At 43.9% G+C, this 27,692-nt stretch overlaps 1 protein-coding gene across 2 annotated transcripts in view; it reads right to left on the bottom strand.

The window, feature by feature from the left end:
* Positions 1 to 27,692, bottom strand: part of MYO1D (myosin ID) — a 339,488-nt gene that overhangs the window by 127,166 nt on the left and 184,630 nt on the right. For both annotated transcript variants that reach the window (XM_059380394.1, XM_059380395.1), the window contains exons 17-20: positions 25,555 to 25,778; positions 20,001 to 20,145; positions 19,368 to 19,472; positions 6,452 to 6,565 (exon numbers count right to left, since the gene is read on the bottom strand). In XM_059380394.1, coding sequence (XP_059236377.1) covers positions 6,452 to 6,565; positions 19,368 to 19,472; positions 20,001 to 20,145; positions 25,555 to 25,778 — 588 coding nt within the window. The remainder of the gene's footprint in view (positions 1 to 6,451; positions 6,566 to 19,367; positions 19,473 to 20,000; positions 20,146 to 25,554; positions 25,779 to 27,692) is intronic.

Raw genomic sequence — 27,692 nt, 5'->3', positions numbered from 1 at the left:
CACAAATGTATCATCTTTGATGCATTTTATAAAAACTAAAATTTAGAAACAAAAGCAGCTAATCCCTCAACTCAAAAAGCTAGAAAAAAGAACCAACAGAGTAAGTCTAGAGACTGGAGAAGAAAAAAAAGAGCAGAGGTCAATGAAAAGGAAATGAAATCAACAAAATAGGTCTCTAGCAAAACTGACCTGGGGCATGATTTGCACTAAATCAAGAGTCAGATGCTCAACTGACTGAGCCACCTCGGTGCCCTGAAAGACTGTTTTTAATTCTGCAACATGTTTTGCTTTTAATTTAACAGAAACTCACTAGAACGATACAACAGATGATGATCTGATGAATTCTTATCTTTAAAAAATAATTTAGGGATATGGCCAGTACAGAATGTTGACTGCAGGGTAACAGCCTCCTGAGATGTTGCTGATGTTAAAATATACATGAAACAGATTTTCTCACAAGCAATCAAAGAACTTAAAGTCTGTGGACTTCCCTCCCTCCTCTAGAAAATACACACGCAAGTACCACACATTAACATATACGTGGTAATTTGAAAACATGCCACTAAAACACCCATGCTTAAGGAACTCACAATGGAGATGACAAAATAATTAGAACTGAACAAGGACAATAACACATATTGTAACACGTGACGTTCAGCTCAAGCCATTCCTAAACACAAATGTATCATCTTTGATGCATTTTATAAAAACTAAAATTTAGAAACAAAAGCAGCTAATCCCTCAACTCAAAAAGCTAGAAAAAAGAACCAACAGAGTAAGTCTAGAGACTGGAGAAGAAAAAAAAGAGCAGAGGTCAATGAAAAGGTAATGAAATCAACAAAATAGGTCTCTAGCAAAACTGACCTGGGAAAAAATGAGAAAAAGCACATCTGATCAATATGAAGGACACAGAGGGTATGTAACAGAGGTACAGTGCAAAGATCTCCACCTGGGGCCATCCCCGAGATCACTGGCTTCCCTGAAATCAAGTGGCTACTCTGGTTTAGTTAGCAGCTTCTTCTCCCCCGAGGAACAGCAGAGGGCTGCCTCTCCGAGCTCAAGGGACTGGGGCGTACTCTTCTTCAGACAGAGGAGAAAACAAACGTGACTGTAGGTGTTTCACACACTGGACGGTAATGGTCTGTGTATCAGGTGTCCAGATCCTCCCTGGGCTTCAATGATCACCTGCCTCCTTTACTTCACCTTTCTCTCTGGCTTACCCTTCCTCCTCGGTCTTCCTTCACAGATAGCTTTCTTCCCCCACCACCTTTTTTTAGATTCTATTTTTAAAAAGATTTTATGTATTTATTTGAGGAGAGAGTGCAGAGCGAGAGGGAACGAGTGCGGTGGGAAGGGGCAGAGGCATAGGGGGAAGCAGACTCCCTGCTGAGCAGGGACTTGAGCCCGGATCATGACCTCAGTTGAGGGCAGATGCTCAACTAACTGAGCCACCCAGGCGCCCCTCTCCTCCCCCTTCACGGAGGTATATATAACATGCATTCAGCAGGGCACACATATCTCAAGGAAACTGCCCGATGAATTTGAATACATGCATACCCAAGTGTGACCACCACCAGCTCAAGCCATGGAGCTGGTCATTTCCAGCCCCCAGAAGGCTCTTTCCTTCCTGCTCATGTCTCTGTGTCTCTGCTCTTCCTTATGCCCCAAATACTTTCCCTCCAACTAAACATCTGGCTCATTTCTTAGCTCCTTCATGTCTCCGCTTGAATGTCAGCTTCAGAGTGAGGCCCAATCACCCTATTTGTAATTACAACACCTCTCACAGCTTCTATCTTCCCTCCCTAGTCTGTGTCTTCCTTTTCCCCTGCTGATGGATTATATGACGCGTGTGCGTATATACATGCACGTGTACATGCACATTTACACATAAGCCCAAAGTCTGCTACTCGCCACCAAAGTTTCATAAGGGCAGAAACGGACCATTTTGACCCTTCCATGCCACAATACCCATAGGTATGGCACATAACGAGTCCTCAGTGATCACTTATTGAAGGAAGACTTGAGTCACTGAGATTGTACATGCTGTAATGAGACAATAGCGTCACAGCGGTCTGAAACCCCCAGTGAAGGCAATTCCCACACTGCTGTTCTAACCCAGGCATAACTGCCCATTAAGCGAGTCTCCTTAAGTCTCTGTTCATCGCACCTTAAGATCTAGCAGGAAGAAATGAGCACAAGGATGCTGCCGGAAACCAGTCTCAGAGGGGACGTGGCCCTGCTTGCAGCCTGTCGGCGAGGAAGAGGCGCTCTTTCCCCAGCACACAGAGCCAGCGGGGTCTGTAGGGGGGAAGCGGTCACTTACCGTTACAGCCGAGCCCCTGGACGCTGGCTGATATGCCCATTAGCGTTAAGGCCTGGGACACTTAGGTGCTACTACTGCTTTACACAAGTTCAATGGGTTGGGAGGTGTAAAGACAGTAAACCGGTTCAGTACTTTTTACGGTGCATTAGGAAAACAACAAATATTCACCCCGTGTTGCCGGCTGGAAGCAGTTAAAAGCCCTGGCGAAGACCAGGTTTAGAAGCTGATCAGACACAGAGCCAAACGAGAGCCTCGCTGAAACTCTCACCCGTGACGGGCATCCGTGAGCGCGAGCCAGGTCCTGTTTGACAAGAACTGGAATCCTGGAGGCCGGAACAGGAGGTGGGAAGGGTCCAAGGCCCCACGGATGCCTGATGAAGCTGGCCTATTTGAAGCACTTCTCTCCTGATGACCACCCCCAGCGAGCTCTGTGACCAAGGTCAAAAATGACTTGGGCCTAAGGACAGTGGCCAAAGACTGTAGAGGGAAGAGATCAATCATGTCCTAAATGAGCTGTAGTAATTATCCATGCCACACTAGGAAAAGTCAGGGAAGAAGATACGTGCAGACTAACAAGTGCTTGGGAAGGAGCTGCAGTACCGATGTGGGTCAAGCAGAACCAGTTGCCATGGTGAGGACTCATCTGGAGACTGTGCTCCATATGTTCCTGCAGGAGGACACCCCAGTGGTTTACTGGGCTGGCTGACGTAGACCCTAGCCTTGCGCTAGCCTGTGCTGTCTGGCAAGGACGGTGACTGGCAGGAGGAAGACGCTCAAGAGAGCAGCAGAGCCCCAGGAAGCGGCAGGCCCTCGACTCTCCCCTCGACTCTCCACGCACTCGTGCTGCTCAGGGGGCTCCGGGATAACACAGGCCCCGAAGGCTGCCTTAAACGCTGAATGGTAGCATTTCTTGGGTCTTTGCAAGATTCTTCTCCCTTACTACCATGTGTAATCTCATTAAAAACAAAACATTACTCAAGAGAGTGTATGGTCACAATCTGTTCCTTGGAGCCAGAAAAGCTTAAGTGAGACAGGAAAGGAGCCTGTGCAGAAGGAGGAGTGTGGGACCCTCAGCTGTCTGTTCTTACCAACTACTCTCACTTCTGAAAACTTTCCAACTTGATTCTACAACACGGCGTTCCTATAGTTCTCTTCTTTCCTAGAATAATTCATAACCTATGGAACTGAAGGGAAGCTACCGCTCATTCAGCGCAGGAAAGAGAGAAGCACATGGAGGCCCATTGAGAGATTTCCTTCTTACTCCATTTCCTTCAGCGATTCTTTCCCCACCATTTAACAGGGAATGTTCTCGAATCATCTGGCCCCTTTCTCTCTCTGGACGCATAATTTCAGCCTCCAATTATACATGGATCCACTCTTAAGTTTTTATTTTAAGCGCTGAATTCTTCCCCCTTCCCCCATAATATTGGCCTTCCAATTTATCTGTGGAATGTACACTCCCAAGTTTCACCAGTGCCTGAAACTCAGCATGGCTAAAACTGACATTATGTCCTTTCTCCCTTCCCACTTTCTGCACTACTCTTACTAGCATTATCCATTGTTAAAAGTTCCCGTCTTAAGCTGTGTTTTAATTTCAAAATATTCCGATCACGCCAACAGTATAAAGAATAAAATAATAAAGACTCCTGTTTTCAATTTCAACACTTAACTATTTTGCCATATTTGTTTCAAACTCAAAAACATTTTTATAGATATGGTTGGAAGTCCCCCAGCCCATTCAGCCTGGCCCCTTCCTTAAGAGGCAGCCACTCCTCTGAGGTTGGTTTCTGCCAAAAGCAGATCCCAAGAGAAAGGCTGATAAACTCAGAGGACTGATTTGGAAGGTGCAGGGGCACTGGCAAGGGTGTGGGGAGGTGGTTTGAGTGTGGGAAGATAGCTAGTGGGGCCCAGTGTTAAATGAGCTACCACTGTGGGTAAGCTGAAGGCAAAGTGAGTTCTGGCAGCCTAAGGGCAGGCTTTTGACAAGAATGTTGACTGATGAAAGTGAGGCTGGGGTGCCCAGAAATAAGGGAATATAGGAGGACATGGGCAGAGTGCTGACAACGTCTGTGATAGTGTGTGCCCATTCTTTTTTTTTTAAAGATTTTATTTATTTAAGAAGCCCCAGTGGCCTAATGGATAAGACATTGGCCTCCTAAGATTTTATTTATTTATTTAACAAAGATCACAAGTCGGCAGAGAGAGAGGAGGAAACAGGCTCCTTGCCAAGCAGAGAGCCCGATGGAGGGCTCAATTCCAGGACCCTGAGACCATAACCTGGGTAGAAGGCAGAGGCTTAACCCACTGAGCCACCCAGGTGCCCCGTGTGTGCCCATTCGGTTGACATTGCTTACTTTTACTGCAACTGTTAAACATCACTAATTTTTATAGTAGATGATATTATTGATAACACTAACAACAATGATACTGGTGAAGGGGAACAGTGACTATAAATACACGCCAGTCAACATGAAAAAGGATGGTAGTTTGGGAAAATAACTTCAGTTCAAAGAGTTGTTTAGCTATTTATTTAATTTATATCGAGTGCTTTGATTGATCTCCCTTTCAATAAAAGGTAAAGAAATAAAACGCTGGTCACAATTCATGTTTTGTTTGGTTCCACACTTCATTTGACTTTGACAAAATCTGATTTTCTCCCGTACCTTCCTTCATCTCCTACTTTAAGATTGCAGTGATTAGGCTTAAATGATGATTGATATGTGAGATTACAAGCATTTGCTAAGAAGACTATATACAACCAAGAATGTCTTAGAATATCATTTTCTTCTTAGCTGCAATCTACTAGCCTTTCTATTGAAAGGGAGAAAGAGATGCATGTGTGTGTACAGGGTGGCAGTGGGGGGGGGCATGTAATCGAGACAAAGCTTGACCCCATAATCAGCCCTGCAGTGATATTCTAAATCATTTAGCAAAGCCAGGAATAGTTTGCTTTCTCTGTACCTCACAATCAACAGGACTCCTGATTTAACAACACAGAACTACAAAACAAAATGTTTCCTGTTCCCTTTTGTAGAGACCAGAAGGATTTAAAATAATCTTGAAACGATATTCCTCATAGATTCTATTATTGGACAGACAGACCTCCTTCCTTAGGAACTAGCAGACAGAAAAATCACCTGACTCTCGAAAAGATCTTGTAGTCAGCAGGATGTTTCTGAAGAATTAAAACAGACAGTCACTTGTAAAGCAGACCACGTACAGCAGGAGGAAAATTAAAAAAAAAAAACACAAAAAACAACTTATATTGAGATTCAAGGAGATATCCACTAAATTTCGTATTTCAAATGAGAAATGATTACAGAACTTGAAAACCCCCTGGAGGACAACTGAGTGGGTTTAGATCAGAGGCAAAATATACTGGTGAAAAGAACTTCCGGAAACAGCATAAATTTTACATCTGAAAGAGAGATAATGTTTTCATGAAGTAATTCTGTACTGTTTTTCTCCTAATTCCATTTCTCTATAAAAACAAACCTCTTGAAAGCAAGTAAGAAAATATATTATATGCCACATTTAAGCAGTAGGTAGGATTAGGAATAGAGAAAGGTTATGTAGAATAGGGAGTCCTTAATGTTTGTTTTTTTAAAATGCCTTCATTAATCTATTGGAAACTTTGGATCCTTTCTCCTTTTTTTTGGGAAGATTTTATTTATTTATTTGACAGAGATCACAAGTAGGCAGAGAGGCAGGCAGGGGGGGCGCGGGGAAGTAGGCTCCCTGCTGAGCAGAGAGCCTGGGGCTGATCCCAGGACCCTGGGGTCATAACCCGAGCCTAAGGCAGAGGATTTAACCCACTGAGCCACCCAGGCACCGCCCCCCCCACCACCCCGGCTTTTTGTTAAAGTACTCTCCATACCCAACAGGCAGCCTGAACTCATGACCCCAAGATGAAGAGTCGCACGCTCTACCAACCAAGCCAGCCAGGTATGCCTGGATCCTTCTTACAGAAAATTGTACATTTGTACAAGACACAAGATGGGCATAAAATTTCAGGAATTCATGGGCTCCCTAGAGCTCCAAAGGTTGTAGTGATCAGTCTACTGACCCACTAGTGGTCCAAGAACACTAGGTTAAGACTCCATCCTTCAGGAAGCAGAGAACACTTACGTTGTACAGAGGAATGGTCTTCATCACCTTGTACTGTTTAGTGGGATCCATCTTATAGAGGTGACGATCGGTGACAAAAATCGCTCGGTCTTCCACCTTACTAAATCGATTCACCTATAAGAAAACAAACCAATAAGCCATCATATTCATCAAGAATGAAATCAAATGATCCACAGGAAATTATCTATCTAGGGGCAGAGGCAGCTGGCTGGGAGACACATTCCTTTTTTTTTTTTTTTTTTTTAAAGATTTTATTTATTTATTTGACAGACAGAGATCACAAGTAGGCAGAGAGGCAGGCAGAGAGAGAGAGAGGGAAGCAGGCTCCCTGCTGAGCAGAGAGCCCAATGCGGGACTCGATCCCAGGATCCTGAGATCATGACCTGAGCCGAAGGCAGCGGCTCAACCCACTGAGCCACCCAGGCGCCCAGGGAGACACATTCTTTAACAGATTATGTACCATTCTCCAGGATGAACAGAGATCTATAAGGACTCACAGTTTCCAGATTTACAGGATTTTACAGTTTAAATTTCACCATTTAATTCAACAGGAAAAACAACAAAAACATATAAGAATTAAAGGACTAAAAACATGTGACCCAGATACTGTAAAGAAAATGAAAAGAGAACCCAGAAACTAAGGAGCAAATGTCTTGCATATCACATTTCTGTTAAGGGACACAATTGTATGTCTAAGAGAATAGAACATACACTGTATCTAGAATATATATCTCCATAATAAAAAGACAAAAAAAAAAAAGAATAAAGGATTTGAACAGACATTTCTCCAGAGAAGATACACAAATAGCCAATAAGCACATGAAAAGATGCTTGACATTAGTAGTCACCAGGGAAACGTAAGTCAGAACCCCGGGGAGATACCACTTCACACTCACCAGAATGGTAATAATAACAAAGATAGATAATAACAAACGCTGGCCAGGATGTGGAGAAATTGGAGCCCTCCTCATTAAGGGGTCGTAACGGTCGGAATATGAAATGATGCAGTCACTTTGGAAAAGAGTCTGGCAGGGCCTTTAGTGGTTAAATCTAGAATTACCATCTGACCCAGAAATTCACTCGCAGGTGTATAAGGGAACTGAAGACATATCCACAGGAAAACTTGGGCGTGAAAGTCTTTAATCATGACAGAGACAACGTCAATGTCCATTAACTGACGAACCGATAAATAAAATAGGATATATCCACACCATGGAATACAACTGGTCAGCAAGAAGAAATAAGTGGAAAAACATGATGCTGAGTCAAAGAAGTCAGGCCCAGAGGACCACGCTGCAAGACTTCATTCACATGTAATCTCCAGAATAAGCCAATCTGTAGAAACAGAAAGGAGGTTATTGGTTGCCTAGGGCTGGAAGAGATGGAAGGTTAGGAAGGATGACAGCTAAGGGTTGGGGGTTTCTTTTTGAAAACTGATGGTGGTGATGGATCTACAGCTCTGTGAACACACTGAAAGCCGATGGTTTGTATACTTGAAAATGGGGAGTGGTATGCACGCAATTAGATCGCAATAAAGCTGTAAAAAATGTAAGTCCTATCAGAAACGACTCATTCTGCCCCTTTTCTAATTCCCTAAAAGCATAATGAGTATGTCATTAAATCTACATGTTTGGGGGCGCCTGGGTGGCTCAGTCGTTAAGTGTCTGCCTTCAGCTCAGGTCATGATCCTGGGGTCCTGGGACTGAGGCTGGTGTCAGGCTTCCTTCTCAACAGGGAGCTGCTTCTCCCTCTGCCCCACCCCTCCTAGGTCATGCTCGCTCTCTTTCTCTCTCTGGCAAAAATAAATAAATAAAATATTTAAAAATCCACTTGTTCAAAAGTGGGACAGTGCCTTCCTAGTGCCTATGGCATGAATTATGGCACGAATGCCTCATAATTACCACTGTCCAAAACAAGAGAGGGCTACATGGAAAGAGAGGGCCACATGTCCTATCCTGCAGATAGGACAGGATCCGATGCAAGGTGGACCCCTACTGTGGGTGTGGTAGAGGGGGTTCCTGCTTTGAATATGATGACTCGAGGTTTCTAAGGTCCCCTCCCGCTCAGATCCTAGGATTCCTTTATCTGACTTTCAAGAGTTTTTCTATTTGTCACTATTCTCCTTTTCATTTATTTTTTTTCTTTTAAAGACTTATTTTCTTTTTTAGTAATCTCTACACCCAACATGGGGCTCGGATTTATAACCCCGAGATTAAGAGTCCCATGCTCTACTAAGCCAGCCAAGTACCCCACTATTCTCCTTTTTAAACTTTATTTCTTTACAGGCTCTGCTCCGATCTAACAGGTTTCCTCACGTTATGCTCTCTCTTAAATGTTTATGATTTTCCACTCTCCTTTTTAGCTCTCTGCATTTTAAGATAATGCTCAAATTCTCATTTCATTATAAAACTGCTAAAATTTCTAAAGTAAAAAAAACGATTACCTTTTCCTCTCACCTTCTATTACATAATTTGGATACATACAGAGTTAAGACAAGAAAATGAACATCGTAACCAAAGGGCACAGGGTTCTTCTTTTAAAGCAGGATACTCAAGCATGACGAGCTGTTGTCTAAGCACTTTTGCTAACATAAAATGCTCGCTCCTATCCCCAAATGCCTTTTTTTTTTTTTTTTTGAAAGAAAGACAGGGCAGGTTTGCTGATGTTTATAAATTCCAAGACAATACAGTTAAATCTAACCTTAGTCTCTACCTTCTCACTGTGAAGTTCAGTTAGTATCTACACTTCTTTACTAAAAGGGCAAACGTTTTCATTTAATAACTGTAAAGTTTTACAAGGACACTTGTAATTTTGGGGCCGTGGATGCATGTTAGGAATACATTTGATAAAACAGTTGTGTAGAACACTGTGTTTTTAAACTTGTAGTTGAAGCTCTGTTTGGCACAGGATGCTGATTCTACTTACGAATTTTGTAATAAGCTACTAAAACCTCACGAACGTAGATCTAAGTAACTCAGCCACTATAAAAGATTATACAGGTTACCTGAAGATTGGTAGTATATGAAAAAGCTGCTTCCCTTGTAAAATAGCTACAAATAGGTTACCAAAATAGTGACAAATAAAACTTAGGAATTTACTTGAAAACAAAGTAAAAATCTCATATTCAGCTGTATGATTTTTTTTTTTTAAATGAAGATCAAGAAACAGCAAAACTACTTTATGGTACAGGCAGTCAGAAGAGTGGTTGTCCTTGGTACAGGGAGGGCTTGGATGGGAAGGGGCACGAGAAAGCTTTTCAGGGTAATGGAAATGTTCTCTATCTGGACAGGGTTGTGATTTACATGGGTGTACACACTCATCAAAATCAGTGAACTCTATACTATCCGGGCATCTCCTTGTATATAAATTATACCTCAATACAAGTACATGAACAAAATACCGTAACATCTCAAATATCCAGGACAGAGCCATATTTACTGCCTTCTTATTTCACAGACAGGAATCCTGTCTTCCAGCCACGCTGGAAGTTCCCTGAGGGTCATTATCATCTGATGGCTTTTTTCTTATACCTCACAGCCCCCAGTACAGAAGTGGGCAGCCCATAGAGTTTACTCTACCCTTGCAGATCTGTTGGTTTTGAAAGCAATTCTAATCCGACAGGATAATTTCAAGAGGAGCTTCTCCCCACATGAGCTAATCAGTGTTGATGACTGGAAAACACGGCAGCACACTGGGGAGGCTACATAATGTGTAGAAAAAAATGTCCCAAGTGGCAAATGATAGCACTTTTGTTCAATAGCTTAAGTCCCCAATGCCTGGTGTGGTCTTGGAAAACCTCCATTTCTGCTGAAGAAAGAGGAAGTGGGGACTCTGCTCTCTTCTTTCTGAGGCTGGAAGATTATCAGGAAGCGATCTCTTCAATAAAAAGCTCCCTAATACAGCAGGCACTATGAAAACACATGTATTGGGGGGCGCCTGGGTGGTTCAGTTGGTTAAGCGTCTGCCTTCAGCTCAGGTTGTGATCCCCCGGTCCTGGGATTGAGCTCTGTGTCAGGCTCTCTGCTCAGTGGGAAGCCTGCTGCTCGCTCTGCCCTTCCCCCTGCTTGTGCTTTCTCTCTAAAATAAATAAGATCTTAAAAAAAAAAACAAAAACAAAAGCACATGGATTGCTCATTGGGAATTATTTATTCTCATGGTTGGACTAGCTGAAATTTATTTGTACTTTTTTTTAATCCCATAAAGAGTCTTTTCCATGAGTTAATTTTTTCCTTCAGAGTCTGTATTTCTGGAGGGCAAGACATTGCCAGCAGCCGTCACTACAATACTCTGTACACAGAGTATGGACAGGCCAGAGAAACTGTCCTGAGCGAATCTGGGAGAAACCTTTGTGTCTGTACTTGCAACGCTGTATTGGTCATATTACCCTTATAAAATCCTTAGTTTCACGCTTTCATTGAGAAAAGGGTCTTTCTATAATCACACATCTCAAAATGGTATTGCTATATTTTTACATCCGGCACATTGCTACAATTGATTAGAAAAAAAGTTATACTGGTAAGCATTTCCTTATATTAAATAATTTGATAATTTCTTTTTCTCAAAATGGCAATGTGCACTTTTAAGCACTGTATAAACTGCTAATATTTGAAGGAATGATGCCCTTGGTTATAGTAAGAATCTGAGACTAGTAGATGGGGTTGAGCTAGGTAAGGAACAAACACGTGAAAATAATTTCATATAAAGATAAGCATAAAGAAAAAAATCTAGATAATGGGATTGGGAGAAAATACACGTGTGATTCAGTAGAGTGCTACTTTATGAGAGAGTCAGAGAATGCCCAATTTATAGGTAAATCTTTCTCTGATAGGCAGAATTAACCACAGGCCATTTTATAAATAAGGAATGAATTACATGCTGACTGGGATGTTTCAATCCTAGATTTGGGTAATACTTAAATCAAAACTGAGCACAGGGGCACCTGGGTGGCTCAGTGGGTTAAGCCTCTGCCTTCGCTTCAGGTCATGATCCCAGGGTTCTGGGATCGAGCCCCATCTGGCTCTCTGCTCAGCAGGGAGCCTGCTTCCCACCCCCTGCCTGCCTCTCTGCCTACTTGTGATCTCTCTCTCTCTGCCAAATAAAAAATAAAAATCTTAAAAAAAACAACTGAGCACAAAAACATTTCTGAACAACTATAAAGTCATATCTCTCAGTGATTAGAGGGAAAAGCAAAGCAAAACAACAAAGAACTATAAACCCCTCCCCTAAGCAAAACAGAAGGCAAACCTGAGATAATATCTCCCCCTCCCCCCCGCCCCCGCTCCCCAGATCACATCTTCAAGATGCAAACAAAGAAGTTAGAGACTAATTGGTATGCACTGTTGCCTTTGCTGGTTGTACAGCTAACTAAATTAGGGTAGGTAAGTTAGGACACAGCTTGGTATGCTGCTGTAGGTAGGAGCACAAACTAAAATGTAGGTTTGCAAAAGTCTTCTCCCCTCTGCCTCATAGTTTTAGAGATCCATCAATTTGGCAAACACTGCTTTTGTAACCAAAGCATATTTTTCAGTCTTCAACTCGACAAAAATGGTATCTGTAATTAAGAGTAAAGTAGAGTGTATGTGGGAAACTAATGACTGCTCTTGGCAGTGATTATCTACATCACATAGCAATGATTTTGGCCATAAGAGAGATTTGGCCCTTGTTAGAGGGCTCGAAACAAGGTGACTGTAGAGCTCCTGCGATAGCATTTTTCTAAGTTGTTCTGGACAACCCCAGCCTCATGAGATGCTTTGTGAGAGAAAGGGTTCCAAGTCAGGGTGGCTGGAGGAACCTTGCAAACCACAGCCTCCCCTAAGATACTCGTAACCCACGAATATATTAGAGGCTCTGAGCATTCTGCACTTAAAGAACATATTGGACTGCTTTACCCAGCATTTCCCACAGATGATACAAGGCAACCTTCTTATAAACACATGAATAAATCCAACAGCACACTGGTTTCTGAAACGCACGAGGGAGGACATTTGTATGCATGTTAGAGCATCTGTATGCATGTTAGAGCAGGAGGACAAGAGGACATCTAGAGTGGAACGTGGGTCAAAAGCAACAGTAGTGTTCCTCATCTTTGGCCAAATCACCTAAGAAATAGAGGTGTGTTGCCCGAGAGTACAAGAAAAGAAAAGCGCGTTGCCTAATTTCGCAAGGTCGCACAAGAGTCAAAAACAACAGGCCTTCTTTGGAGAACAGTGTGGAGATTCCTCAAGAAATTAAAAATAGAACTTCCCTATGACCCTGCAATTGCACTCCTGGGTATTTACCCCAAAGATACAGATGTCGTGAAAAGAAGGCCCATCTCTACCCCAATGCTTATAGCAGAATGGCCATGGTTGCCAAACTGTGGAAAGAACCAAGATGCCCTTCAACGGACGAATGGATAAGGAAGATGTGGTCCATATACACTATGGAGTATTATGCCTCCATCAGAAAGGATGAATACCCAACTTTTGTAGCAACATGGAGGGGACTGGAAGAGATTATGCTGAGTGAAATAAGTCAAGCAGAGAGAGTCAATTATCATATGGTTTCACTTATTTGTGGAGCACAACAAATAGCGTGGTGGACATGGGGAGTTAGAGGGAAGGGGGTTGGGGGGAATGGGAAGGGGAGGTGAACCATGAGAGACTATGGACTCTGAAAAACACCTGAGGGATTTTAAGTGGTGGGTGGGTGGGAGGTTGGGGGAACCAGGTGGTGGGTATTAGAGAGGGCACAGATTGCATGGAGCACTGGGTGTGGTACATAAACAATGAATACTGTTATGCTGAAAATAAATAAAAAATAAAAAAAAAAAAAACAATAGGCCTGCCACGATGATAAAAGTGGGGAGTACTTTCCTTTTTGTGATCTGTCCACGAGTTAGCTTGGAAACCAAAGGCAAAAACCTCAAAGCAGCCATTTTACTGAAGGGCTGTTTAGAAATATTACATTCCTTTTTATATAAAAACATAATTTCTAATGAGAACAGGTCACACACCCCTAGCTTGTGCTTAGCAACCCAAATCATCCTTAAAACAGATTGAGTGGGAACGACATCCTGTCCCAAAGAAGGAGCTTTAAGCTGCGTTACAGCAGAATCGAAGTGGCAAAGAGAAAATGTTAACAAACACACATCAATTTGTAAATTCAAATTTAATTAAAATAATGATGGCAAAGGAACACCTTTTCTTTCTCATAAATTCATAAGGTAATAAAAAAAAACTGGATCACAGACTCATTGTTAGAAGAGATCTCACCTTATTTCTTCCGGGATCCATGCTAAAATCCTCAACCAAAGAAAACTCCCTATCACCTGGCTCTTGCCCAGATCCTTTTGGCAATCTATTTATAGTCTTAGTCAACACCACAGGGGGTCAGAGCTAAAGGTCCCCTGAAGAGTCAGACCAACAGAAAACACATTCTGGGCGAGTGTAGCTATTTGCAGAAGTCTCCAACCTTAAAGGACCTTTTATAACTGTAGTTAATGGAAAGTGGTTGTTCTCAAAAGAATCAAAGCATAAAGAAGGAGGCCTTACTGAAATCATGTCAAGCTTACCTTGGCACATGCTTGGGATTAAATAATTTCTAGGAAAGACATTATCTAAACTCAACACCAAAACCCCCAAACAATCTGACTGGAAAATGGACAGAAGACCCGTATAGACATTTTGCCAAAGATGTGCTGATGGCCAGCAGGCTCGTGAAAAGATGCTCAACTTCACTCATCATCAGGGACGTGCAATCGGAACCACAATGAGCTATCCCCTCACACCTGTCAGAATGGTTAGAATCAAAGACAAGAGGGGTGCCTGGGTGGCTCAGTGGGTTAAAGCCTCTATCTTCGGATTGAGCCCCACATCAGGCTCCCTGCTCAGCGGAAAGCCTGCTCCCCCCCTCCCCCGCCCTTCTCTGCCTGCCTCTCTCCCTACTTGTGATCTCCGTCAAATGAATAAATAAAATCTTAAAAAAAAAAAAAAAAGAATCAAAGACAAGAAAAAACAAGTACTGGTGAGGATGTGGAGAAGAAGGAACCCTCACGCACTGTTGGCGGGAATGTAATTTGGTGCAGTCACTGCGGAAAACAGTATGTGCCTCAAAAAATTAAAAATAGAAATACCATATGGTCCAATAATTCTACTACTGGGTGGATATTTATGCAAAGGAAATGAGAATACTAATTTAAAAAGATATTTGCACCCTTATGTTTATTGTGGTATTATTTACAACAATAAAAGTATGGAAGCAATTTAAGTGCCATCAATAAACAGATAAGGAAAATGTGTTATACACACACACACACAAACATACACACAGAATAACACAGCCATAAAAACAATGAGATCTTGCCATTTGCAACAACATAAATGAACACGGAGGTATTATGTGACATGAGATAAGTCAGACTGAGAAAGACAACGGCCGATGATTTCACTCATACGTGGGGTTTAAAAAACAACAAATAAATACACAAAAAGCAGAACCGGATCTGTAAATGCAGAGGAAAAAACCCCAAACTCATGGTTGCCAGAGGGAAGGGGCGGAGGGGCGTGGGAGAAGAAGGCTTCCAGTTATGGAGAGAAGTTGTTGGGGGTAAAGGGATGACAGAGGAAACACAGTCCGTGATGTTGCAATGGTGTGGTTCGGCGACCGGTGGTAGCTGTCGTCAGTGAGCACAGTGTAATGTGTAGAGTTGCTGACTCACTACGTTGTACTTTAATGTAACATGATGTGTCAACTATACTCAAATTAAAAAAAACTAAGCTATAGTGTGAAGAAATATTATTTTTTATTGACTTTGGAAGCACAGGAGCATGACTAAGAATTTTCGGCCTTTATCCAGCAGGACCCAGGGAGAGACATGCGGTCAGACATCACACTGTCATCACTGGAAAGACAGAATCAGACACCAGGCTTTTCCAAAGCAGATGACATAATTCTCAAAACCACTCGACACTCTTCGATTGTTCTGATTACTAACCTGACTTCTCACATAGCTTGATACTAGAAAGGAAGTACCCTAGAGAGTAGATATGAGAGTCCACTAGCATGGTATGTTCCTTTGTGGAATTCACACATTGACACTGCGGCTCATACACTGTTTTATGTCTGATTCTGGCCCACAAGAGCCACTCTTGATGATCTGATCACCTCCAGGTCCACTTATAAAATAGCTTCTGGATCTATGAGCTCAGAATTAGACTCCACTTGGTTAACCACCCAACTGCCAGCAAGCTTTCCTACTTCATTCTGATTTCTTTTTTTTAAAGCTACTCTCTATTTTGTTAGTCTACATTATGTAGAGGTGATCTCCTCTTCCTTAGAATGTTTGAATACCCCTGCCCCTGGTCACCAACATTCTATGGTCTTTCTCCGTTAACGGACTAGTGTAGTACTTCATGTAAGTGGAATCACACAGTATTTGTCTTTGTGTCTGTTTCACCTAGACGGTACCTTCAAGGTCATCCATGCTGTGGGCCTGTACTTCCTTCCTCTTTATGCTTAATAAGTATCCCTCTGCCTGGATACACATGTCCTTTCCTTTCCTTCCTTCCTTCCCTTCTTTCTCTCTCTCCCTTTCTTTCTCTCCTTCCTTCCTTCTTTCCCTCCCTCTCTCTTTCTCTTTCCTTCCTTCCCTCCCTCTTTTTTTCTTTTTCCTTCCTTTCTCCCTTCCTTTTCCTCCCTTCCAAGAATCCCAACCAGGCTCCAAACCTAGCACAGAGCCTGACGGGGGTGCTCCATCTCATGACCCTAAGCTCAGAACCTGAGCTGAAATCAAGAGTCACATGCTTTAAATGAGTGAACAACCCAGGTGCCCCGGATATATGTCTTCTTTATTCATCTGTCCATGGACATTTGAGTTGTTTTCATCTTTAACTACCGTGAATGCTGCTATGAGTGTTGGCGTACACTCAATTATCGTTTTGAGAGATTTAAATAATAAGAAAGCTACTACGTACTTATACATGAGGCCACCATTCTCCTTGCTCCTCATTCCTTGGTTATGCCCACATTACCATCTGGAACCACTTTCCTTCCGCCTGAAGGCCATTCTCTAGCATTTCCTGTAGTGTGTATTTTTAGATATGCTCAAAGACGTCTTTATTTCACTTTGGTTTTTAAAAGCTATATTTGCTGGTTGCAAAATTGTAGGTTGACAGCTGTTCTTTTCCTTCAGTGAAAGAAGTTTTAAAGCTGTTGCCCCACTGTCTTTTTGCTTGTCCTGTTTCTGACAAGAAATCTGATGCATTCTCACCTTTCTCTTCTGTGTTTTTTTTCATTACTGCTGCATTTAAGGTATTTGTTCATGTTGTGCCTCCATATGGTGTTCTTCCTGTCTCTTGTGTTTGAGGTTTGTTGAGTTCCTTGGGTCTAAGAGTTTGCAGTTTTCACTGAATTTGGAAAAATTTCAGCCATTATTTCTTCAAATATTTTGAATTCCCCCTTCTCTTCCCTCCAACTCGGAGCTCCACGTGCCCGTATATTGGGCTACTGGACATTGGCTCACAGGGCCCCAATATTTTGCTCTTCTTTTTTTAGGGTGGTTGCATCTTCCTCCCTTTGCTCTGAATAAAACTACCTTATTCAAGGTAGTTTTATTGTTCTTTCTTCAAGTTTATTAATCTTTCTTCTGCAACATCTAAACTGTTTTTAATCTCATCAAGTATATTTAAAAAAATCTGAGATGCTGTGTTTTCTATCTCTATCCATAACATACACATAACAATTATTTTAGTGACCTTGTCTTTTAATTCTATAATCTACGTCAGTCCTGGATCCTTTTGAATGACTGACTTTTCTTCTCATTATCGGTTAGAGTCTCCTGCTGCTTTTGTAGACCTGGTAATTTTGGATCCAATGTCATGCATTCTGAATCTTCTCTTTTGGGTGCGGGTGAGTTCCTATTCTTGGGCATATCTTTGAACACTGTTCTGGGACACCGTTAGGTTGCTTGGAAAGAGTCTGATTCTTTTGAGTCATGTTTTCAAGATTTGCTGGGTGGGATTAGGGCAGTGTTTAGTCAAGGGCTAATTCCTCCCCATGACCTGTACTGTCCATACTCTACCAAGCATCCCACGAATCACGAGTGTTTCCCATGGCCTGTGGGAGTAGGTACTACCTGTAAGTACTTGGTTCTGGTTGCTGCCTGCCTTCCCTCTGGGGTGATTCTTGCGCTGGCCTTGGGCATTTTCCTCATATGCACACACTGAGTTCTGCTCAGCTCAGGCAAATACCTCTCGCGGACCGCTTGAGGCTATCCAGGGTCTCTCCATACTCTCTGTGCCGCCTGCTCTTCTCTGGCACTCTCCTCTGCAAACTCTAGCTGCCCTACTGTCTCCCGGCTCAGCCCTCTTGTTTCTGTCAGGGAGTCCATTAAGCTCCACCTGGGTTCCCCCAATCCCACCAGAGACTAGAATGTTTCTCCAGGAAGTCAATCAGCTGCCTGTAGGGCTCACTTGTCTGTTTCTCGTATCTTGATGTGCAGTGACCGAAGAACCATTGTTTCATAGATTCTGTCCTTTTAGTTTTTATTTTTTGAACATATTTCCTCCTTTTGCTCATCGTATAGCTATGTTGTATTTTACTGGGCACAAACACAATTATCTACTAATCTCATGATATATTAATGGTATTTTTTTCTAGTTTTTTGGCAATTACAATGTACAAAAGTACATCTTTGGAAGTATGTGTGAATATATCATAGGATAAATCCTGAGTTCTGGAATTCCTAGAGTAAGTGGTCTGGGCATTTAAAATTTTGGTAGCTCTTGCCAAACTGTTCACTCAAAAGGTCTGTATCTTATCAACAGTTTTTCCCTAAATTTCGTGCAAACACTGGTTATCAATGTGTTAAAGTTTGCCGATTACAGTGGAAAAATATTTCATTATTTTGATCTGAATAATACAGCAACTGTGTACTTTTTCAATATTTGAAACAAAATACCCCAAGTCACCCACACTTGGGCTTTTGTTATGAGGTAAATCTTTTATCATTTTCTTCATTCCTACTTTGGATACTGGCATATTTATGTCAATATTTCTTCTGGGGTCAATCTAGGAAATTTTTTAAAAAGATTTATGTATTTATCTTAGAGTGAGAGACAGAGAGAGCGGGAGAGGGAGAGGGAGAGAGAGAATACCAAGCAGATTCCCCGCTGAGTGTGGAGCCCAGTGCGGGGCTTGATCCCAGGACCCTTAGATCATGACCTGAGCTGAGATCAAGAGTGGGATGCTTAATCAACTGAGCCACTCAGGCACCCCAGAAATTCACCTGTTTCATTAATATTTGGAAATTTATCTGCCTAATTTTCACAAAATGCTTTTTAAAAAATTAATCATCACAACTTCCTCTCTATTTTGTGAAAAGCATTTTGAAGTTTTGAAAAACCGACCAAGTCTCCCGCCTTCCCCTCTCCGACTTCCACACTTCACTAGCCCCACGGACATCATCTGTAGCCAAGTTAACAGTCCACACACCCGTCTTGCCTCAGGTAGACAACGACTAGATTCGCAGCACGTGTAACTTGTCCCCCCCCCAAATTCTCTGTCCTCCCTTTACTAGACTCTGTTCTTCCTTCCTCCTTCCCCACCTTTAAAATAATGATCAAACATGTACAAGAAGTACGGGATGACCATGAGCTACAAGGCAGACCAGTACGTGCTGGGAAAAGACAGGTGAGCCATAAAGTTACCAGTGTTGGAACACAGGGAGGAACCCCCCCAAAACCAAATATGTCCACTTCCTACCCCCCGCAGCCACAGTCACCTTGGCCACTGCACCCCGGCCCCAGCACGGGCGGGCGGCACTCAGTGTCGGAGAGCTGGGGGCTGCGGTCCCGTTTTAGTGCCTTCACAGCGATGTAAGGGCCTCTGAACCCAACCCCGTCTCCCCTGGAAGGGGGGCCGCCCCAGCCCGCCTCACCTTACGGACATGACAGGAAAAGAGGACATTCATGTATTTGTCCTTCCGTTTCAGCTCGTTTGCGACGGGGACAAAAGTGCCTGAGGTCTGAGGTGTGTCTGGCTTCTGAAAGAAAAGGGGAAAGTGATGAAAAGAATCTGCTTAGCATTTTAGAGGAAAAGGCAATCTCTCTGTGGCCTGGCTTTCCAACCCTGCTCAGACCCTTCTCGGCAGGCATACTTTAATCTCCCGTCGCAGCTGCCCGGCTGCCACAGGGGTGTTAACGCCACCGAAAGGCCTATAAAACTTTAAAAATACAGAATGGAAGGGAGGGTGAAATGCAGCTCTGGGAATAATTAATATAAAGGTGGTAATTAAAAACAGCTGCTGAATTATGCAAGGGAAGGTTCAAATGCTCAAAAAGTGGTTTTGGAGTGTGCCTCGTATGTATGGCGCGGAGCAGCAGACAAGGGAAAAAGCAAGGGAAACATCAAACACCACACAGTTGGAAGCAACAAAATCCTTCAGTTCAGTATCACCCATAGCAGTTTAGTTTCTGTAGGGGTCTTGTTCTTCCCACGAAGTTTTGGAGAAAATTTCTTCCCTTTCTCGGTAAAGGGTGGATCAGATTCTGGTTTGCTGTCCTGTACGTACCGAAGCAAGATAGTTGCCCTCCCAGGCTCTCTGGAGCCCAAGGTCAGCCCTCTGACCTTTCAGCATTTCCATGGCTGCAACCTTGGCCCTGACCTGGGGCAGGTCAGAAGCAGGCAGGCTCTTGATAAGCTCGGATGCTCTCCATCTGGAAGTGAATAAGTGAAATGTCAGGATTTAAAAACCCAATCCCATTTGTGCCCCCAAATAACCAGGCTGCCATTAAGCAGAATTTAAACCAAAGTACTTGCAAGGATACCCTAAAAACAAGGAAAAGAAAGGTCTCCAAAATATACACAGAACTTGTTAAAATACACATAGTTCTTTATTTTTTTTTTTAAATTTCTTTTCAGCATAACAGTATTCATTGTTTATGCACCACACCCAGTGCTCCATGCAATACGTGCCCTCCATAATACTCACCACCTGGCTCCCCCGACCTCCCACCCCCCCGCCCCTTCGAAACCCTCAGGTTGTTTTTCAGAGTCCATAGTCTCTCATGGTTCATCTCCCCTTCCAATCTCCCTCAACTCCCTTCTCCTCTCCATCTCCCTATGTCCTCCATGTTATTTGTTATGCTCCACAAATAAGTGAAACCATATGATAATTGACTCTCTCTGCTCGACTTATAAAATATACATAGTTCTTTAGACAAAGATCTTTGTATAACTTGCTTTGTCATTTGTGTTTTTTTTTTTTTAAAGATTTTATTTATTTATTTGACAGAGAGAAATCACAAGTAGACGGAGAGGCAGGCAGAGAGAGAGGGAAGCAGGCTCCCCACTGAGCAGAGAGCCTGACGCGGAACTCGATCCCAGGACCCTGAGATCATGACCTGAGCCGAAGGCAGCGGCTTAACCCACTGAGCCACCCAGGCGCCCCCCCCCCCCTTTTTTTTTTAAAGATTTTATTTATTTATTTGACAGAGAGAGAGATCACAAGTAGGCAGAGAGGCAGGCAGAGAGAGAGAGCATTTGTGTGTTTTGAAAGCAACTAGAACTTCATGACACATGGGTTTTCTCATGACATTTATAGTCAGGGCACAGAAAGTCCTTCCTTCATTCAACACCGAGGTACTCACTGAGCCCTTTCTAGGCACTTACTAAACTCGAGAGGCTATTCTGGGCATTGGATCGAGGGGTCCAACAAAGGGATCGAGGTCTTTTCTGCTAGGTGCTTACCTTCCTGAAGCAGGGACGGACAGTGAACCAACAAGAATGTGTGATGTGCTCAGGGCTGTGGAGAAAAAAATCTGGCGAGGAAAGGACAGGAGGGCAGTGGTGGGAGGAGCAGGGGTGGGCACTGTTGTGTGGAAGAAGGCTGGAGGGGGTATGAGGCTATTTCCATGAGGCACATGGGAGAGGTCGGTGGCTGGGATCTGGTGGAGAGTAGTGGAGGCAGAGACACGTGCTGGTCCTGGATGCATTTTGAAGGACACACCAGTAGATTTACTGATGGATTCGATATGGGAGCAAGAGAATAAGGGGGAATTTAAAGACGACCCCAAGACTGTTGGGTCCAAGGAACTGAAAGCACACACTGAAAATAATCTATCCCTGATCAAGGAAAGCAAGCACACAGCTTTTATTCTGTCCCAGCCTTACTTGAACTCATGTCTTGCTTTCTGCCACGGGAGCGTGAAGCAGGGGCTGGAAACAAACCCATCTGCTTCTTCATAGCAGATGGAATCATCAAGGCTGGTGGCCCCCTAGCTGTCTTCCACAGAGCACGAGGCCGAGGGATACCTAACACGGTGAGGTCCTCCCTCCCCCAGGCACGTGCGCAGAACGTGAGACTGCTTCCATCTAAGATTTTCCTGAGATGGATTCTGTCTTCAAGACAGTGACTTGAGCAGAAAGGTTTGCTTTTCTCTCCAAAACTCCCACCGCAACAACCAAAGAAATATACAGATAAGGAAAAGCTCTGTAGCAGCCCTGGAGAACGGGAAGGATGTCAGTGAACTGCAAGATGGGAAGACTTTCTTGGAGATTTGAAGTAGACTGGACAAGCCATGGGAGGAGTGGCTCAGAGCTGAGCCATCCACTCGGTGGAAGGAGAGGAACCCCTTTGCCAGAAACGGCCCGGACAGTGCTTGGGCTGGAGGCAGCTGGGGCTGGTGGCCAGGCCAGGCCAGGCAGTGAAGGATCTCACAGTGGGAGAGGTGCCATCTCTTTGCACAAAGAATGCCTGCCCATGGCGAGATGGGGCCCCTGCTGTGGGGGGAGCACCAGAGGTAGCAGGATACAATAAAAGTAGCCTTGGAAAAAGGAAAGGCTCAGCCAGCGCAATTCTCCTCTCTGGTTTCCGTGGCCAACGGACACTGCAATGGCATAGACTGTCCTAAGGTCATTTCAGAAGATGCTGGAAGAATGACAGGCTGGGAGCAGCTGGGGGTCATTGCCACGGTCACTGGTGACAGGTACATCCCACAACACTAAGTGGCTTGCAGTTCGTCCTTGGGTCCCAAATTTTATTCCCCGGAGGGAGGTAGAGGCAGTCTTTGCTGTCTGCTGGTCTATTTTCAGCCTCAGTGTCTAGTCCATCTGTCCCTTCTTTACTGCCCACTGTGGCCCAGGACAAGGTCCACCCCTGACTGACTGCAGAGTGCAGAGGCACACGGGGCACCTGGGAACTGGCCTATATAGCCACAAAGAGAGCCAGCCAGATTCCTCATCCTGCTCAAGGAAACCACCCTCTAGAAATGTCTATAGTCCCCAACACCATCTCTATGGCGGCCTAAAAATCACCTGTCTTGACCCCATGAACAAGGGGATAAAGCTGAGCATGAGGAAGGCTTTCAGCCTTCCTAGAAGGAAAAAGAATTACTGTGAGGAAAAGGAGTGAGCTTAACCATGATTAATGTTGAGATTTTAAGAAAAATCAGAACCTCCCCCCCACCAAAACACAAGCCCACAATCACGGTGGAGTTCTTTAGCGCACTTCTCTCAGTAGTCCACAGATCACAAAAGGGGAGAATACATCAAGTAGGAAATAGTGACTCTATCAGGGGTTGGTGAACCACAGTCTGTGCCAAATTCAGCCCATGCCCTGGTTTTGTGCTGCTCATAAGCTAAGAATAGCTTTTTACACGTTTGACAAAACCAGAGCAAAACAAAGTATGTGACAAAGACCATATGCAGCCCATGAAAGCCTGTGATGTTTATTACCCGGTCCTTCACAGAAAAAGTTTGCCTTTGGATGAGATTAACACAACTGGCAGGACTCCTTCATGGTACATGTGCACGTGTGCGTGTGTGTGTATACACACGTGTGTGCAAAGTCAGCTGGCAGAGCAGACACACTATTTTCAAAATGCTCAGACACCTGAAGCCCTGAGAAGGCTGAACTGTCTTCCCGTCCTTCTTGTCTGTCACCATCTCCCTGGAACCCAGGCCAGTGCCCACGACACAGCTGGCCTTGAGGGAATATCTGCTGAATGAGTAAATAGAATTTTGCTAAAATTCATCAATTCTAGGCCATCTACAAAACCATCAGAATCTAAAAAGAAGCCCACACAGGCCGCAGTGCAACACAAATCAATAACGCTTTGTGGCCGTTAAAAGTACTACACGGATCTTTCCTTACTGTCATAGACATGTCTCCAGAACATTTTTAAGTTGTCCCATAACCCTGCTTGTGTGAAAAAGAGAGGAAAGAGAGCCCAGATGATCTGTGACTGGGGACCGTGCACGCACACACTCTGAGTATGAGCCAACATTTCTACAGTGTTTATTACGTGTCAAGCACAATCTGAAATACTTTATATATACATTTTCTCATAATCTTTCCAACAACCCTATGAACAGGTACTACTGTTGGAGCACTTTATGGATATGGTAACCGAGGCTCAGAGAGATTATCTAATGTGCCCACAGTTACACAGTCAGGCATCAGCAGTTAGACTGTAAGCCCAGGCTCCCGGGATCTGTGCTTCTAACCACTATACCATGCTGTCTCTTCCATGTGGGTGTGTGCTTGGAAATGCACAGAGGCAGACACAGAAGGATACAAACTAATTGTTAATGAGGGATTATCCTAGGGGAAGGAAATAAAATGGGGGAGACAAGAGGAGGTGTGGAGGATTTCAACTTTATATTTCTACATTTCTATATTATTTCACTTAAAAAAAACACAATAAGCATATATATTCAGGCATAGCTTAATCACTTTTTAAATTAATTTGAAATTCAGGTTACAGATGATACCATTCATGAAAAACACTTACCTGTGCATTAAATGCCTGCCAGCATACAACGAACCTTTATAGTATTAGAGCTGAGAACTGAGGTAAATTTGCTTTCAATAATTCCTTCTTGAGCTTTTCTTTTTATTAGATATCATTTCTTTTCTTTCTTTCTCTCTCTCTCTTTCTTTCTTTTTTTTTTTTTACAAAAAGCCAAATGGGATATAGATTAAAGAATTTTATTTCTATGAATTTTTATTTATCTTTTGATATCTGCCACCAATTACACGGAGCTAACTCTAAAGGAAGACAAAATCTGATTCAGCACAGAATTATAAATTAGTTCTTTTACATTTGGTATGCCGATTATTTCATAGTGCTCTTTGTAGAAGACCACACGGCCAAATGGCCACATTTGAGAACCCTTAGCTCACTTTATGTACCTAAGGCACAGCTAAATGTACCTGGTGTGCACCAGCAACAAACAAGCAGCAGTAAGGAGGTATAAGGGGCGATGAATCGCTACAGACTCAGATTCAGGGCAGTTTATGAAAAATGAGATCAGCTGGACAGGTATCAGATTTTACATAGGTTTTTATTTATTTGTGTTTAAAAAAAAGGTTGCTCTAAAATAAACTATTTTCCCTTTCATACTTTAAAGTCATCTGGGGGGCACCTGGGTGACACAGTCAGTTAAGCATCCAACTCTTGGTTTCAGCTTTAGGTTGTGATCTTGGGGTCATGAGATAGAGCCCGATGCAGGGCTCTGTGCTCAGTGTCGAGTCTGCTTGATTCTCCCTCTCTCCCTCTGCCCCTCCTGCTTGTGTGCTCTCTCTCTCTCTTTCAAATAAATAAATCTTAAACAAACAAAAATCACCTGGGACACTTTAGAAAGGACCTCTGTTTGGGCCCCACTCCCTGGTTGTGTTACATAGGACTTTCTGGAGGCAGGATGTGGGCCTCGGTACACTTCATAAACTCCTTGGTAGGTTTCATAACCAGGATCGAGAAGTGCTGCCCCGAAAGCATTAACGCCCTTTCCATTTGGAGTTACGGGTGGTGACTGTAATAAGTAGTTATTATTTGCTAATAAGAGGAGGAGACAGCATGCTAATAGCTTAACTGTGGTGTGATCCAGGCTTGGTCGTGCACGGCTGTCCACGGCTAGAGGGAGAACAAAAAGCCCAGTCCCGTTGTTCTGAGCAGTACACAGATGCCCCCGAGAATGGAATCAACAGAGCTGAAGACCTCAGGCAGGAGGCATCCTGCAAACGCAAATGGCTGAACGCATAGCACAGCCTCAGATCTGGGGCTTTAGACGTTAGGGGTGTTCCCCAAAATGGGAGTGGCACATATCAACAGGCCCTTTCTTACCTATTAAAAATGGCCTGTAAGGCCTCCTCGAAACGGCGGAGAACTTTAGGTGGGGTTGGCCACTGCACGTGCTTGCCGTGGTCCTTCATGGTCTTGACGCCGTGGAAGCGTCTGGCAACCTCGTGAATGTAAGACTTCACTTTGTAACGCCGGTAGTACCGGATAATTGTCAGAGCTGCCTTGGTTCTCTTGTACCGCATGCGGGCCAGCGTGCCTCGCCATACCTTCACACCAGAGGAAGAAAAAGACAAGTGTTGCCGGCTGGCTGAGTCAGTTGTATATGACTTTAAACTTGTATAAGATCCTCTGCTTAGAAACTACCAAGGGGGGGTGGGGAGGGGAATCGTGCATGAGGGCGACAAAGCACGTATATTCCATCTTCCACCAACAGATGGCGCCAGGAGTCACACCAGCATTCGCTTCCCTGGTCTCCCTGTTCCCCACAGGCAGTGGGATGTGTGCTGCCTCAGAAGCAGTGTGTTTGAACTTTTAAGGGTCATGAAGAGAGGAAAGCCAAAATGCAAACGTCTCTGCGGAAGTATGTGAAGAGTATGGAAAGGAAGCATGATGAGGCAGAACCAAAAGCCATCAACATCTACAGTTCTTGAATGAAACCTGGCTTTACACAGATGACACCACCGGCTGCCGCTGGACCGTCCTGTTGGATTCACAGACAGACTTAAATACAAGCTGTACAGTCCACTTCCCCAGGTGCTGGGTAAATTCCCCCAAACTCAGATGTAATCCAGGGGAAAGGGGGACACAGGCGAAGACGAACAGCACATGAATCTTTGTTTACATTGTTTCGGAGCTCAGAAATCAATCAACAGTACATAAATGTCTAGGTGCCAGCTGTACCCAGGCACAGCGAAGTCAGAGATACTTAGTTATACTTCTCCTTCAGGATCCTCTGCCCAGATTCCTGTACTTCTCAATCTCTCCAGTAAAAAGAAATTTGGTATAATCTTCACTTCATTCTTGGCTCCTCCCCTACACGTGTCCTCCACCACTACAACGTACTCTTTCTCCTACAATATTTCCAGCATAGACCCCTCTTCTCTTCCTTTCTTTTTCTTTTTAAAATTTTATTCATTTATTTGACAGAGGGCGATCACAAGGAGGCAGAGAGGCAGGCAGGGAGAGGGAGAAGCAGGTTCCCCACTGAGCAGAGAGCCAGATGCTGGGCTCGATCCCAGGACCCTGAGACCATGACCTGAGCCCAACGCAGAGGCTTAACCCACTGAGCCACCCAGGCGCCCCCTTCTCTTCGTTTCTGTCACTCAGATCTCCAAGACCCCAAACTACTCGCTCTGCTTTCTTCAACAAACTCCTTGGACACCCCACCATCATGTTCTGTTTGATATTTACTGTGGCTACTTAGATAGCCGTCCCACTTTTTTTTTTTTTAAGATTTTATTTATTTGTTTGACAGAGAGAGATCATAAGTAGGCAGAGAGGCAGGCAGAGACAGAGAGAGAGGGAAGCAGGCTCCCTGCTAAGCAGAGAGCCCGATGCGGGAATCAATCCCAGGACCCTGAGATCATGACCTGAGCTGGAGGCAGCGGCTTAACCCACTGAGCCACCCAGGTGCCCCACCAGTCCCACTTCTTGGGGTGCTGGTATTAAGCTCCTTCCCTGTCTCTGGCCTCCTGGGACCAAGATTTTCCACCTCTGATTCAAAGCCCACAGTAAAAGTTCCAGCCTCCCTTCAGTTTCTTGCATTTCCTCTTAAATCTCCACCTGTGCCACCAATTTCTCAGAAAAGCTGGTGCAATGCCTCTTTTACTCCATCATTTTAGGTGTTTCTTTATGCAGACTCCTAAGCTGGCATCACGGGCTTGTGATGTGCTCCTTTTTTCAACCTGCTGCACCACAAGGACAGATCTGTTTGCACGGGATGCAGGAGGAGGTCACCAAGGGACCCTAAAGAGGAACTAAGGAAGTCAAGGAAAACCACGCTATGTGAGGGAAACGTGACACATGAGCAGTTTGCGATGGGAACGTAGAGCTTGCCTATATCCAGAATATATAAAAACTGTGAGGCAATGAGAACTTGTTTTTGGATGTGGCGTCAGTACAGCAACCCTTTTTAGCCAAAATGGTCTCTTCCCTGTCGCCAAATCCATCATGCAGATGGC

Source organism: Mustela nigripes, chromosome 16, assembly GCF_022355385.1.
Source record: "Mustela nigripes isolate SB6536 chromosome 16, MUSNIG.SB6536, whole genome shotgun sequence".
Taxonomy (NCBI): domain Eukaryota; kingdom Metazoa; phylum Chordata; class Mammalia; order Carnivora; family Mustelidae; genus Mustela; species Mustela nigripes.
Note: the sequence above shows the minus strand (reverse complement) of the source record. Positions and strands in the feature narration are given on the sequence as shown.